This window comes from Podarcis melisellensis, assembly GCF_964234715.1.
Source record: "Podarcis melisellensis genome assembly, chromosome: 3".
Classification (NCBI taxonomy): Eukaryota; Metazoa; Chordata; class Lepidosauria; order Squamata; family Lacertidae; genus Podarcis; species Podarcis melisellensis.
Genome location: NC_138530.1, coordinates 1,098,676 through 1,113,805, shown reverse-complemented (window position 1 = coordinate 1,113,805; position 15,130 = coordinate 1,098,676). Strand labels below are relative to the sequence as shown.

The window sequence follows — 15,130 nt, the reverse complement described above, 5'->3', positions numbered from 1 at the left end:
AATCTGGGGCCACTGGAGAGGTTCAAAGGTACGGCATTAGCCAAGTAAGAAGGTTAGGAATGGTCACCCAGGACCGGCATTTGATCTGTTCAGCTACGTGCCAGCCAATCAGAAGAGCAGGCTGGGAGTCAACCAGATTCTGGGATGCCCTGCATAAACAACAGAGAACCGTGGGGTGACTTCTGGCCATTTCCCAGATTTGGGGGATTAACAGCTGTGAGCGGACATTTTCACTATGTCCTCTCTCTCTCTGGCAATGGAGAAGTTAAGGCTGCTGAGTAAGGTAAAGGTAAAGGTACCCCTGCCCGTATGGGCCAGTCATGACCGACTCTAGGGTTGCGCGCTCATCTCGCTCTAGAGGCTGTGAGCTGGCACCGTCTGGAGACACTTCCGGGTCACGTGGCCAGCGTGACGAAGCTGCAACTGGCGAGCCAGCACCAGTGCCGCACACGGAAACGCCGTTTACCTTCCCGCTATAAAGCGGTACCTATTTATCTACTTGCACTTAGGGGTGCTTTTGAACTGCTAGGTGGGCAGGAGCTGGGACTGAACGATGGGAGCTTACCCTGCCGCGGGGATTCGAACCGCCGGCCTTGCGATCAGCAAGTCCTAGGCACTGAGGTTTTACCCACAGCACCACCCACGTCCCGGGCTGCTGAGTAGGGGTCAGCAAACTACGACCCCAGGCCGGATCAGGCCCACCTGGGTCCTAAATCCGGCCCAAGCCACAAAGCTGGAACCCGCCGTGAAGCCAAGATTCCCAGTGGTGGCGTTGGTAGGAGGAGGCCAAGCGGCGGAGGCTCTGCCAATCAAACGCCGTGCCAGGTACGGCGTTTGATTGGCAGAGCCGCCCCCGCTCGGCTGCTTCCTCCCTTCACCACTGCCCTGGTGCTCCTGTGGGCCAGAGAGCGGTGCGGACGAGCTCACTCTGCCTACTCGCTTCACAAGAAGTAACAGCAGTGGCAGCGGTGGCACCTTCTTTCTCTAGGCAAGGAGGAAGTCTGTTTCGTGCCACCGCCGCCTGCCCTTTGGCGAATGAGGCAGGCGGCACACCGAGAAGGTGGCTGGGGTGGGGTGGGGAGGAGGACTACTTGCCCCCCTTCGAAGTGTGCATAGAAATTCATTTGGGCATTATATATATATATATATATATGCTTTCGTAGATTTTCACGGGTACAGGAATGCAGGTTTTGGTGTCCTCGGGTGTCTTCCCGTGTAAAAGTTGGGGTGTCTAGGCGACGTTTCGACGAGGTCTCACTCGTCATCTTCAGGCTGGTGCTTTCGGCTTCTTGTTACTGGAACAGAGTACCTAAGTGGTACTCAGGATATCACTCAAGAAATCACTCAAGATATCCCTCAAGTAATTAAGGAACAAAAGAAGAAAAGGCACACTAGCCTGGGAACTTCCTCTCTGCCCAGAACATTGGAGGCTATACACCACACCCCCTCAACAGTATTTATAGGAACTCAAACACTGAGATCCTGCTCTGTTCCAGTAACAAGAAGCCGAAAGCACCAGCCTGAAGATGACGAGTGAGACCTCGTCGAAACGTCGCCTAGACACCCCAACTTTTACACGGGAAGACACCCGAGGACACCAAAACCTGCATATATATATATATATATATATATATTTGCTTTCGTAGATTTTCACGGGTACAGGAATGCAGGTTTTGGTGTCCTCGGGTGTCTTCCCGTGTAAAAGTTGGGGTGTCTAGGCGACGTTTCGACGAGGTCTCACTCGTCATCTTCAGGCTGGTGCTTTCGGCTTCTTGTTACTGAAACGTCGCCTAGACACCCCAACTTTTACACGGGAAGACACCCGAGGACACCAAAACCTGCATATATATATATATATATATACACACACACACACACACACACACACACACAGTCATACCTCATGTTACATCTGCTTCATGTTACGTTCTTTCGGGTTACGTCCCGTGGAAACTCGGAAGCACCGGAAAGGGTTACTTCTGGGTTTCGCCGCTTGAAGCACAAAATGATGTCACGCGCATGCGCAGAAGCGGCGAATCGCAACCTGCGCGTGTGCAGACATGCCACTGTGGGTTGTGTTCCTTTCATGTTGTGAATGGGCCTCTGGAACGGATGCCGTCCGCAACCAGAGGTACCACTGTATATAGTCCAGCCCTTCACAAGGTCTGAGGGACAGTGGACCGGCCTCCTGCGGAAAAAGTTTCCTGAGCCCTGCTGCTGAGTCTGGAGGGGCTGTTGGTCTGCCCTGGGTTCTTCCGCAATGGGTGGGGGAGCTTGCTTGACGGACGCGGGGCATTTGGGCCGGCAGGGAAGAAAGAAAGAGGGCAACATGGCCCCTCACTGTCCCCCTCCTTCTCGTCTCTCTCCTCCAGGTGCCAGGCTCCTCGTTCCCTGCCGTCGTCGACGACGCACGTGTCCCTTGCCTCCAGCTCACAGAACGCTGCCACAGCACTGGCTCACGAGTAACAAGGCCCCGTTGGCCCTCCCTGGCCCTTCCTTTCGCACATGGAGGATGAGGCTCCTTCTCCCGTCACCTGCTGCCTCGGAGGACACGTGGTCCAGGGAGGGGGGGTCCCCCTGCACTAACTCATCTTTGTCCTTAGCTACTTCTTGTGTGTGTGTGTGTGCGTGTGTGTGTGTCTCTGTGCATCCATACGGGAGGATGGTTCTGGGGGGCCCGTCCCCCCGCCCTCTCTGGACTGTCGCTCTATTTATTTAACATATTTATTTATGATGTGTCTTTGTAAGGATGCTGGGGGCGGGTCCTTCTTTGGGGCCAAGCAGCGTCCTCCGTGCCAGCTGCTCCCCTGGCAATGTTGAGGGATCCTGGCACCACGCACAACCTTCCTAGAAGGCGGACTCTTGCTTTTTCTTCACCCTGTCGACGTTCTGAGCTCAGTAGGGACACCTGTTTGGGGCAGGCGGAGCCCAAACCACTTGCACTCGGCTCCCTCTGTTCCCTCCGGCCTCGGAAGAAGTCGCTGTCTCCTTGCAGTGTCCCCTACGAGGAGTGTTTGGTCGGTGCTGGCAGAGCTTGGAGGCAGGATTCGACCTCCTTGCCAGCCACGGAATCCTCTCTGCTCTCGCACCAAGACCATCGGCTTCGCCTTGCCTTCTGTTCACCCAGCCAAAAAACACACCAAACGGCTCCATGCTGCGCAGCGAGAGCCTGAGGACTGATTATGCAAGCAGATCTGTGAGGGGGCTGGGATGCTACCAGACCTTCTCACCAGCACCACTGGCCGGGGGCCCCCGCTTGACCCACCAAGTGACTGCAATGGCCCACGTGGTGGGGATGTTGCATATCGCCTCTCCAGGACAGGAATCATCCATATTCTGATTGGGAAGAGACGTCCTGAAGTCGAGAACCAATCATGTGCCTCACATGGGGAGAGAGGCAGAGGGCCCCGCTCCTCTGAGAGAGCAGAAGGAAGGGTGCCTCTTGAGTTTTACTCGAAATTCATGGCTCTCTTGCAGCGGCAACGGGGACAGGCAGCTTTGATGCAGCGTCCAGCCGGTGGCAAGGACCTCCTGGGGCCACGTTGAGGTCAGGAGGGGAAGGCAGAGAAATCAAAGAGAAAGGGGGAGGGCAAGGTGGAATAAACACCCCACCACCACCACCAAACCCAACCCTCACGCCCCCTGCCTTTTCCTCATGGTCAGTGTCTCTCTGCATAAGTTGCCCTTTGGCTTCTAGTCAGTTAGCTTTGTGGCTGCCCCTAAAATTGGCCTGGGAATTTCCTAGAAAGAAGCAAAACTCTGGGTTCATCCACTTTCTCATGGGGAAAACCACTCTTTAGTGCTCAATCGGAATCAACGGCAATCTTCTTGTTCCGATTTGAGGCTAAAGAGTGGGTATTTTCCTGGGAAAGGAGAGGGGCAAGAGGGAAATGGCTGAGACTTTGCTTTCTAGGCAAGGAGAGTGTTGATGAGCCTTCTCTCCAGGGGATTTAGCTCGGGGAGATGGAGAGCGCTTGCTGCCTGGTGTGATAGCTGCCAGCGCGCCGTTGCCACCAATCCTTGTGATGCTGCTCCCAAACAGACCCCCAGGTGCCTGGGACGTGGCCACAAGCAGCCACCATGGGCAGAAAACGTAAAAAAGTGTGAGGGCACGAGAGCAAAGGCGATGGGATGGCCAGGAGGTCAGCGGGAAAGGTTTGGTGGGCCACCCTTCTTTGAGAGAGGGAAGTGGCAGGGTTTTGCAGCGCTCTGTGCCTGCTGCAGCTTTTGTAGCAGAAGGGCTCTTCCGCTCTCCACGGTCCAAGACCAGAAGCCAGAGGAAGGGAAAAGGAGGGACTTGGTGAAAAGGCGGCTGTGGCACTGAGCTAGGGGCCGGGCCGTGGCTCAGTCAGCACAGACACCTGCTCTGGGTGCAAAAGGTCCTAGGCTCAGTCCTTGTCATTCAGGGAGGGCTGGGAAAGACCACAGAGAAACCGTGGACAGCCAGGGATGCCAGCTGGTGCAGAGCAGATTTCAACGAAGCAGTGGTCTGATTCTGTCGGCAGCTTCTGATGTTCCTAGCTGGGCAGGTGGCCTGAGAGACAGCACAGCCTGAAGCACTGGGGGGCGGTCCAGGCTGGGGTGTGGCTACAGATCCCCCTCGGTCAGCCCACCTCCCCGAGTTTCCTTCTTGCCGCTCTAGTCCTAGCCAAGGATTCTGTGGCTTCCTCATCTCTCGTTTACTCTGGAGCCAGCCCCAAATAATAATAATAATAATAATAATAATAATAATAATAATTTATTATTTGTACCCTGCCAATCTGGCTGGGTTTCCCCAGCCACTCTGGGCAGCTTCCAACAAAGATTAAAAATACATTAAAATGTCACACATTAAAAACTTCCCTGAACAGGACTGCCTTCAGATGTCTTCTAAATGTCAGGTAGTTGTTTATCTCTTTGACATCTGAAGGGAGGGCGTTCCAAAGGGTGGGGGCCACCACCGAGAAGGCCCTCTGCCTGCTTCCCTGTAGCTTTGCTTCTCACAATGAGGGAACCGCCAGAAGGCCCTCGGAGCTGGACCTCAGTGTCCGGGCTGAACGATGGGGGTGGAGAGGCTCCTTCATATAAGTCCCTGTGACAGCTAAAGGAAAAGAAGCAGGACAAATTCTTGCCCCCCATATGAGACTTCCCTTGAATGAAGCAGGGATTCTGATCCATGCCTGGTGGTTGCGAGTATGGAATTTGGCTGAGGGTTGTTCCAGGGGGCAGAGCAGCAGCAGTTATTCCCGACTCCTGGATGCAGAGCGGGGGGGGGGGGTTGAGTTTGTGGTCTCTGCTTCTGAACGACACAAACCCCCAGAAGGTGGGTGGGAAGGGGACTCTGCAAGCTGCTTTTGGGCAAGGGAATAGAAACAGCCTATTTTCTATGCTATGGTTTATTTATATACTGCTTTTTAACCCAAGGCTCCAAAAGCAGTGAACAATATATATTATTAATATAGATAAAATATATACTAAAAGTACAATGTACCTGGAAAACTCTCGATGCAGAAAAGGCTGTCCAGAGGTGGTCCCACGGGAACCATCTTGCTATGCAGTTTAATTGTGTGTTATGCCCCTTGGTTCCTGACTTGCTGGCCTGGCTGCTCCCAGCGCATTCTGTGCCCCGGCTGCGCTTGCCCTCCAGAGATGCTGAGCTGCCATGATTCGTTGGGGTCCTGCACATGGCTGGGGAATTAATAGTGCCTAGTAGCAGCAAAGAAAGTTGTGCTATAGGGACTATCGGAACAGAGGAAGCTGCCGTACACAAGGCCAAACCATTGGTCCATCTGCCTTTGTACTGTCTTCATTGATGTGCATTGGCTCTCCAGGGTTCCTGACAGGGGTCTTTACCTGCCCTCAATGCAGGTGGGAAGTGAACCTGAGACCTTCTGCATCCAAAGCAAAAAGGATTGTCTTTCCTGTTGGGCTGGAATAAGTTGCTGGGCAGCCAGAGAGGGTCAGGGAGGCCGAATGCTTACAAAAGAAGATGCATTTCTGTAGTCCAGCAGCTGGAGGAAGGCCCCTCTCACTCCTTCACCTGTCTGAGAGTGGATCTGAATTAACTCTGCACTTCCTTGCCTTTGATTCCCATAAACTCAGAGATCTGTGCATGGCTCTGGAGCCAGGAACAAGCACACCCAGGGGAAGCTGCTTGGTTTACTTCACAGCACAACAGCCACACACACTAAAGGGACAGCAGAGACTTCTGAAGGCCAGCCCCACGTCCAGAGGTGCGCCTGAAGGCTCAGCTGAGCTTTGTGTCCTTTGTTTACCGTAAGTTAGAAAAGTGTGCTTTCTGGAGATCTGCCAGAAGAGGGGAGATGCATCCTTCCCAGTTTCAAAGGCTAAAGACATTACTTCTCCCTGAGGAATTGTTTTCTACAGCACCACAAAGACGAGAGCAGCCATCGCATTGGGAGCTACAATAGAACAGAATTATTTCCATTCAGCCTGGATGGGAAATGGAGGAGGTCAGTGTGTTTAGGCCGAGCGACGCCTCCTGCGCTACAGATTTTGGCTTTAGGGAGTTGTAGGTGTCACTGGGAAGTTAACCTCACTCACTGCCCCCACCCACCGGCGGCGGTGCAAACAAGGGGTCCAACAAGCTATACTTTTTACGCCAAAGCCTGCCATTTCCTCCTGCCATGTACTTTGCGTTGGGAGATCTCTCACACTCTGCGTTTCTCAATCCACCGCTGTGCTGCCAATAACCTCCAACGTCCTTCCTAGCACAAAACTCAAGGACAGCTGTAAAGAAATACTGTTATTTAAGACAGGAGCCAGTTCCTGTTGGCGGAGGTGTCTCTGTACAAGGGGCTGCCACAACCTCAGATGTAGATTTCTGATGTTCTTTGTTCTTTGTATGTTGGCGAGTCTGTATTTACATATGAATGTGTGTGTTGGGGGTGTGTATGTGTTGCGTGGCTGCTTGTGGGTGTCCCGCCCAGGGGAACTGTGGAATTTGCGCTAATGTGGGGGGCTGGAGACTGGGGGAAATTCCAGAGTGGGGTGGAAAGCGGGAGGGACTTGGCTGATCAGCAAGACAAGGGCCTAGACTGGGACCAAAATCGTCTGTGCCTGTTGCTGTGGTGGTGATTTACTTAGGAAATCAAAAGTTGGTATATGGTGGTGGCCAATGCTTGTTGCTCTATACATATGAATATACAGGACATATTAAGCATAGTTATATTATACATAATGTACTGGCAGAGGTTGTGGTCCCACACCCCCTCTGGTTCTGGGTGGAGAGCTCTTCACTACCCTTGTGACGTCGCTTTGATTTGGTGTGGGCCTGGACATTGTGGTGGCAGCACCGTTCCAAAAAGCCCAGCCCTGACAATAAAGGAATGAGCATTGTTGAAAAAGGAGACCCGATTCATTCACTAGCATCACTCCTGACTTTGTTTTGGAGGGGGGGGGGAGACACTTGCCCTAAACTATCCCACCATGGTCAGATCTGACCTCCATAGTAGAGCCCCACATCACAAGCCGGGAAAGGTCCAGGCCAGCAGAGAAAGTAGATGCTCAGGACAAACAGCAGGAAAAAAATGTGGGGCTGGTTGGGGGAGCATGACGAGAAAGCCCCAAAGTCTGCAGTTTATAACGATGAAAATAAAAGTGTGTGAGCTAATTAAAGAGATTTCGGATTGTGTCTGGCTGTTTCTTCGTCACGGTGGCTGGCTGGTCTTGTGAGTCTTTATCGGGAATCTTCTGCCCCCCCCCGCACCCCCCCATTAGCTTCCCAGAACAGGGGCATCACAGTGCTGAGCTCTGATGAACGCGGAGCAAAGATTGACAGCAGGCGGCATGTCTGGGAGACACGGGGGAACTCGCTGTGTCATCAGCTGGGCACGTTATTCCTAAATGTCCAGGAAATAGCACGCAAAAAGCTGGCAGGCTTCTTGATGGATGGGGTTTGGCCTGATGACATTTGGAGGGCCACAGCTCCCCCCCCCCTTGCTAGAACTCCTCCTCTTGGTCGGGTGTCATGTTTGTTTAGGCATCATGTTATCCTGCCTTTCCTCCAAATACATGGCCTGCCCCCTATTTATTCTCACAGCAACCTGGTGAAGCAAGTTGGGTTGACGGACAATGTCTGACCCGGGGTCCATGAGTATTGTAGCTGAGTAAAGGTAAAGGGACCCCTGCCCATTAGGTCCAGTCGTGGCCGACTCTGGGGTTGCGGCGCTCATCTCGCTTTACTGGCCGAGGGAGCCGGCGTACAGCTTCCGGGTCATGTGGCCAGCAGGACTAAGCCGCTCCTGGCGAACCAGAGCAGCGCACGGAAACGCCGTTTGCCTTCCCGCCAGAGTGGTACCTATTTATCTACTTGCACTTATATGTGCTTTTGAACAGCTAGGTTGGTAGGAGCAGGGACCAAGCAATGGGAGCTCACTCCGTTGCGGGGTTTCGAACCACCGACCTTCTGATCGGCAAGTCCTAGGCTCTGTGGTTTAACCCACAGCGGCACCCGCATCCCACATTGTAGCTGAACAGGGATGCAAAATCAAGTCTTCTTCCTCCATGTCCATCACCCCGAGCTGGATGGACCGGTGGGTCTTACTCAGTGTAAGGCAGCTTCCTGTGGCTCAGGACTCCACCTGTGCATCAGCGATGCAGCACAGTCGCCACATCTAGCTGTGGCAGGGCTTGTCTTCCTCGGCAGGGATGACTCCCCACCTGCCCCTACTTCTGTAGGGAGATCCAAGTTGACTGCAGCCCCCAAGAGGTTTCTGCAGGGTTTGATTTGCGACCTGGCAGCTGTCATCCTAGAAATGACACACCACTTGTGCCATTACTCAGCCAGTGCTCCACTTCTTCCTTTTCAAAGAGGGAGGGAGGTGTTAGCTCAGGCCCATCAGATTTGGAAGGCCAAACCTTTTATCTCCGCTGCATGGAGGAGTTTCTTGGCGTTCAAAACAAGTTCCGTGTCTTGAGTTCACGGCTGCTATGCAGAGGGATCTTGGAATTACACGGCCAGCGATTCATCTCCTTTTGCTAGAGTTGTGAGGGCACCTAGTGGCCTTTCTCCTGCATTGCTTCTAGCATGCAAAATGGATGCACAGCTGAATTGCACACTGGGCTCCAAACATGACTGTGACAGGCTACAGACATATTGGGCTGCTGCTTGACCACTGTTCCAAAAGCCTATGGTCAAGGTTCCACAATTCCTTCTACCACAGTGATGTCACCCAAATCTTCTGGGTTGATGTGTTTCCTAGATTTCCTGTGATAATGGGAGAAGGGGATGGGGTGTTCCACATGTTAGGATATTTCCGTTCCACCTTAAAAAGGGAACAGGCTGTTGTGTGTCACATGCCTGTTTACTTCCTGCTCACTGGGAGTTTCCATTTTGTATACAGCTTTTGCTCCGGCTGTTTTCCTGGACACGGATGCAAGCAGTCATGTTTTTCCTTTGTTCTGATCAACGGCGCTGTGGGTTAAACCACAGAGCCTAGGACTTGCCGATCAGAAGGTTGGCGGTTCGAATCCCCGCAACGGGGTGAGCTCCCATTGTTCGGTCCCTGCTCCTGCCAACCTAGCAGTTCGAAAGCACATATAAGTGAAAGTAGATAAATAGGTATCGCTCTGGCAGGAAGGTAAACGGCGTTTTCATGCGCTGCTCTGGTTCGACAGAAGTGGCTTAGTCATGCTGTACGCCGGCTCCCACGGCCAATAAAGCGAGATGAGTGCCGCAACCCCAGAGTCGGACACGAATGGACCTAATGGTCAGGGGTCCCTTTACCTTTAATAGAGGAAGGGGGGAAAATGAGCCACCCCTTTACCTTTACCTTTATGCTCTCCTGGCTGAATCTTCCGTTGTGGAAAGAAAACAGAAAGGGTGTGCACGAGTCTTGGAATGTGTCTGAGGCTTGTGTCGCTGATTGACTGATGCTGTTCTATGGGAGACCGGGAGATCGTCCGGAGACGATGTGGAGGCTGCCTGATGCCTCTGTCTCCCTGGCAGTATCCCATCAACAGGTTATAGGCCCAGATTCACAGCACTACGGTCAAAGTCCCACAATTCCTTCTACCACAGTGATGTCACCCAAATCTTCTGGGTTGATGTGTTTCCTAGATTTCCTATGATAATGGGAGAAGGGGATGGGGTGTTCCACATGCTCCAGGAAACCCCAAAGTGGGCACGTAAGACATCAGACCCCTGGGAAGACCTCCGTGGAGGCTTTAGGTGGATGGCAGTGAAGTGCCAATTCATGACCACCCAGAGAAAGGGCTGTGGAGGGACATGAACCCCCCTCTTCAAGCCTCATGCCCACCCACTGTGTTTTGTCCCGTCCCCACCCCTCACCACACAATCGGAATAAAAGTTCCACTCACTAGAGAATACTCTTGATTTTAAATGTCTTTCCATACTGCAGATGTGGCACTTCTCAGATTAAAAAGTATCATTTTTGAAAACATCTTTAGCAGACAGTCAGCGTTGTTGTTGTCCCATGGACTGCAAGAAGATCCAACCTCTCCATCTTTAAGGAAATCAGCCTTGAGTGCTCACTGGAAGGACAGATCCTGAAGGGGAGGCTCCAAGACTTTGGCCACCTCATGAGAAGAGAAGACTCCCTGGAAAAGACCCTGACGTTGGGAAAGATGGAGGGCGCAAGGAGAAGGGGACGACAGAGGACGAGATGGCTGGACAGTGTTCTCAAAGCTACAAACATGAGTTTGACCAAACTGCAGGAGACAGTGGAAGACAGGAGTGCCTGGCGTGCTCTGGTCCAGGGGGTCACAAAGAGGTGGACACAACTAAACGACTAGATGTTCCCATTGAGTCCTCTTTGGTCAGGGTAACTTGGAGCCAGTGCAGCCTGTGAAATAACTGCAAGCTGGGTCAGCACGAAACGAAATGGGATTTCTCTTTATCAAACCTAGAGAAATCCCCAGCGGCCACTTGTCACTTAGCTGACATGGTGTGTGTGTGTTTGGCTTGCCTTGGCAGGATTGCACTTTCATGCTCCAGTTACTACCAGGCAGGCAGTTTGCTAAAGGTCATGCAGAGAAGGGCTGCAAGGAGAGCGCAGCCTCCTGCCGCAAATGGCAGAATAGAGCCAGTGGGAACAGCTCCATACTGATTTGCATGCAAGAAATATGCTTTGGAATGCTTCAATTATCTAGATCAACATCTGTATCACAAGGCATGCTACATTTTAGCAGGTGCATATTATCGGCAAGCTTTTTCTGCACACACCTGTGTGGGTAGTCTCAGAGGTGATAGCTGAGGCCACACTCTGTGGCTAGATGGATCATGTGAGGTTAATTTCCACCAGCAATTTCAATGCTACAGAATCATGGCATTCCCATATACAGTCATGTTGTTGTTGTTGTTTAGTCGTTCAGTCGTGTCTGACTCTTCGTGACCCCCTGGACCAGAGCACACCAGGCACTCCTGTCTTCCACTGCCTCCCGCAGTTGGGTCAAACCCATGTGTTATGGGGGGGGGGTTATTGATTTCTTGCTTTGGTTTAATTAGTGGTACCTTGGTTCTCAAACGCCTTGGTACTCAAACACTGCAAACCCGGAAGTCACGTGTTCCAGTTTGCGACTGTTCTCCGTTTTGAGTGCCACACTTCCATTTTGAATGTTACACTGTCTGTCTGTTTTTGCTATTGCTAATTTTTTTTGCAATTTTGCTATTGCTATTTTGCTATTTTCTTGCAATTTTGCAGGAGCCAGTGTGGTGTAGTGGTTAAGAGCAGTAGTCTCATAATCTGGTGAAGTGGGTTTGCTTCCCCTCTCCTCCGCATGCAGCTGCTGGGTGACCTTCGGCTAATTACACTTCTGTGAAGTCTCTCAGCCCCACTCACCTCACAGAGTGTTTGTTGTGGGGGAGAAAGGGAAAGGAGATTGTGAGCCACTTTGAGACTCCTTGCTGTTGTTGTTGTTTAGTCGTTTCCGACTCTTTGTGACCCCATGGACCAGAGCACGCCAGGCACTCCTGTCTTCCAAGACTCCTTGGGGTAGTGATAAAGCGGGATATCAAATCCAAACTCCTCTTCTTCGTTTTTGTGACTATGTGGAACCCAGTTACAGATAGGTAGCCGTGTTGGTCTGCCATAGTCAAAACAAAAAAAATTCCTTCCAGTAGCACCTTAAAGACCAACTAAGTTAGTTCTTGGTATGAGCTTTTCGTGTATCTGAAGAAGTGTGCATGCACACGAAAGCTCATACCAAGAACTAACTTAGTTGGTCTTTAAGGTGCTACTGGAAGGAATTTTTTTTGTTTTGACTATGTGGAACCCAGTTCAGCTACTGATTGTGTGACTGCAGAACATTATTTATTGCTTTCATTTTATGGATCAATGCTCTCATTAGATAGGAAAATTCATGTTCAATTGCAGTTTTAGGGGTTGTTTTTAAAAGTCTGGAACGGATTAATCCATTTTGCATTACTTCCTATGGGATAGCGCGCCTTGATTTTGGAACAGACTTCCGGAACGGATTAAATTTAAGAACCAAGGTACCACTGTATTTACTTGCGTTTTATCTTCTTTTTTTATTCTGTGAAGAAGGGTGGCATATAAATTTAATAAATAAATAAATAATAAACACCCACCACCCAATACTCACTGCCCTCCCTTCCTTCCTTCCTATGTCTGAACGGGTGGCTTTTAACTGCCGGGATGAGCACTATATCGGTGACTGGCACTTTGTTCTTGCCATGTTTTAAATTTCTGCATGCTTTTTAACAGCTGTAAGCTGCTGCCAGACGCTTTGTGTATTTTAAAATTATTATTTCTTGAATTTCTACACCACCTTCACCCGAGGATAGCAAGGCGGTTTACAATAAGAACACAAAAATTTGCACCACAAAATTAGCAGCCACAAATGGTCTATTTACTCGACGGGGGGCAGCTCTTAGCCCCCCTTTTTCAGGCCGCTTTCCCAACCCCCCTCCTGGGCATAGCTGTCAACCATCCCTTATTTGGCGGGAAAGTCCCTTATCCCAGTGGCGTGTCCCGCTGCTGTCCCTTATTGATGGATGTCCCTTAAATTTCCCAGGTTTAAAAGGAAGCAGCTCCTCTCCCTCCCTCCCTGCTGGCCAGGGAGGAGGGAGGCCCCAACTGTGTTGCTTGGCTGCCCAGCCCACCCCCCTCCAGCCTCCTCTCACCAGCTTTGGCCCCCAGGAGCCCCTCCCCGCCAGGACTGATGGGAGCCTTGGGCCCTTCCGCCGCCATCCTCCTCGCGGCCACTGAACTGAGTGTCTCTGCCTGGGGCCTCCCCTCTGCCCGTCGCAGCCACCGCTTCCGCTAGGCCATACTGTGGCTGTGCCGCCGAAGGACCCAGATGAGATGGGCAGCCTGGCGTGGCCTATGAATTGCTGAGGAGCCTTGAGAGGAGAGTGAGGGAAACCATAGAGAAAGCAGTTCAGAGAGAGGAGGAGGAGGCAGGTGTTCCAAGGGCTAACCATAGAGGGGGAAAGCGGAGGAAGAACCGCAAGCGCTTCTCCTATAGATTTGTAGTGGTAGACCATAGCTGTCAACTTACAGATTTGAAAATAAGGGACCAGCAGCCTCAAAAATAAGGGATCAGCAGCCAAAATAAGGGATTTTCCAAGCACAGTAATGTTCAACTTCTGAGCCCCTCTGAGCCAAAGGCAGAAAGCCCAGCCAGCAGCCAAACGAAGCCTCAAGCGGTGGTTCCCACAGCGCAGCAACCCGGCAAAGGGGATGCAGCAAGGAAAACCACCGTCACCTCTCCGCTGGGAAGCGCTGAGCAAAGGCGAGTCCCCAGGCAACATGGCTGATTTGATCGGCACAAGGCACGCTAGCTCCACCCCCAGTCATTCTTAGACTCCTTATTGGGTGAGCATCGCAGCCAAGGAACACAGTTGGAGCCTCCCTCCTCCCTGGCCGGCAGGGAGGGAGGGAGAGGAGCGGCTTCCTTTGAAACCCGGGAAATTTAAGGGACATCATCAATAAGGGACAGCAGCAGGACACGGAGCTGGGATAAGGGACTTTCCCACCAAATAAGGGACGGTTGACAGCTATGGTGGTAGACTAGCATAGATGGTCTGATCTGCGGGTTTAATTCGGGCGCTATTCCCCCCTTCCTCCCGCCCCACCTGATGGAACTGAGAGCTGCAGATGGAGCACAGGAGAAAAGATACAGAACTGCAGCAGCATCTTCGTAGTTTGGACTTCGTTTTGCGCGAAAAGTGGTTGCTGCTTGTAGTTATTTAATTGCAGTGTTTCATCGGCTGGTGTCTGGAGCAGCAACCTCTGGAAACAAAGGGCTAAAAAACGGTGCTGCTCTCCAAAATTGTTGTTGTTGTTTAGTCATTGAGTCGTGTCCGCCTCTTTGTGACACCCTGGACCAGAGCACGCCAGGCCCTCCTGTCTTCCACTGCCTCCCGCAGTTTGGTCAGACTCATGCTTGTAGCTTCGAGAACAGTGTCCAACCATCTCGTCCTCTGCCGTCCCCTTCTCCTTGTGCCCTCCATCTCTCCCACCATCAGGGTCTTTTCCAGGGAGTCTTCTCTTCTCCTGAGGTGGCCAAAGTCTTGGAGCCTCAGCTTCAGGATCTGTCCTTCCAGTGAGCACTCAGGGCTGATGTCCTTCAGGGTGGAGAGGTTGGATCTTCTTGCAGTCCATGGGACTCTCCAGAGTCTCCTCCAGCACCAGAATTCAAAAGCATCCATTCTTCAGAAATCAGCCTTCTTTATGGTCCAGCTCTCACTTCCATACATCACTACCGGGAAAACCACGGCTTGAACTATACGGACATTTGTTGGCAAGGTGATGTCTCTACTTTTTAAGATGCTGTCTCCCAAATATATCTGGTCCCTTTTACCTTCGCATTTCAGCTGGTTGACTAAACTCCCTTATTTTGGCTGCTGCTCCTTTATTTTCCAATCTGTCAGTTGACAGCTCCGCTCCTGGGCCTCCCGCCTTCCTCCCGCCTCTCTGCACTGCGCAGGCGCTCTGCGGATTCCCCGGAGGCGGACCCAGGTGGCAGCAGCCCCCTCACACCAGCAGCAGCGGCGGCGGCGGCGGCGGCACACCGCGCATGCGCCCAAAGACACCCGGGCTTCGAAGATGGCGGCGGCGGCGGAGGACCGCGCGTGCGCGCAGCTTCCTCGTCTCCTCTTCCTCCCCCTCCCTTTCGAAGGGCGGAGCCTCCCGCCCAGACTCCG

At 52.1% G+C, this 15,130-nt stretch overlaps 1 protein-coding gene across 2 annotated transcripts in view; it reads left to right on the top strand.

Moving 5' to 3' along the window:
- Nucleotides 1-3,943, top strand: part of KIF3C (kinesin family member 3C) — a 41,670-nt gene extending 37,727 nt beyond the window's left edge. For both annotated transcript variants that reach the window (XM_081903952.1, XM_081903951.1), the window contains exon 8: nucleotides 2,373-3,943. In XM_081903952.1, the coding sequence (XP_081760078.1) occupies nucleotides 2,373-2,466 (94 nt within the window). In that variant the 3' untranslated portion in view covers nucleotides 2,467-3,943. The remainder of the gene's footprint in view (nucleotides 1-2,372) is intronic.
- The last annotated feature ends 11,187 nt before the right edge of the window (nucleotides 3,944-15,130 follow it).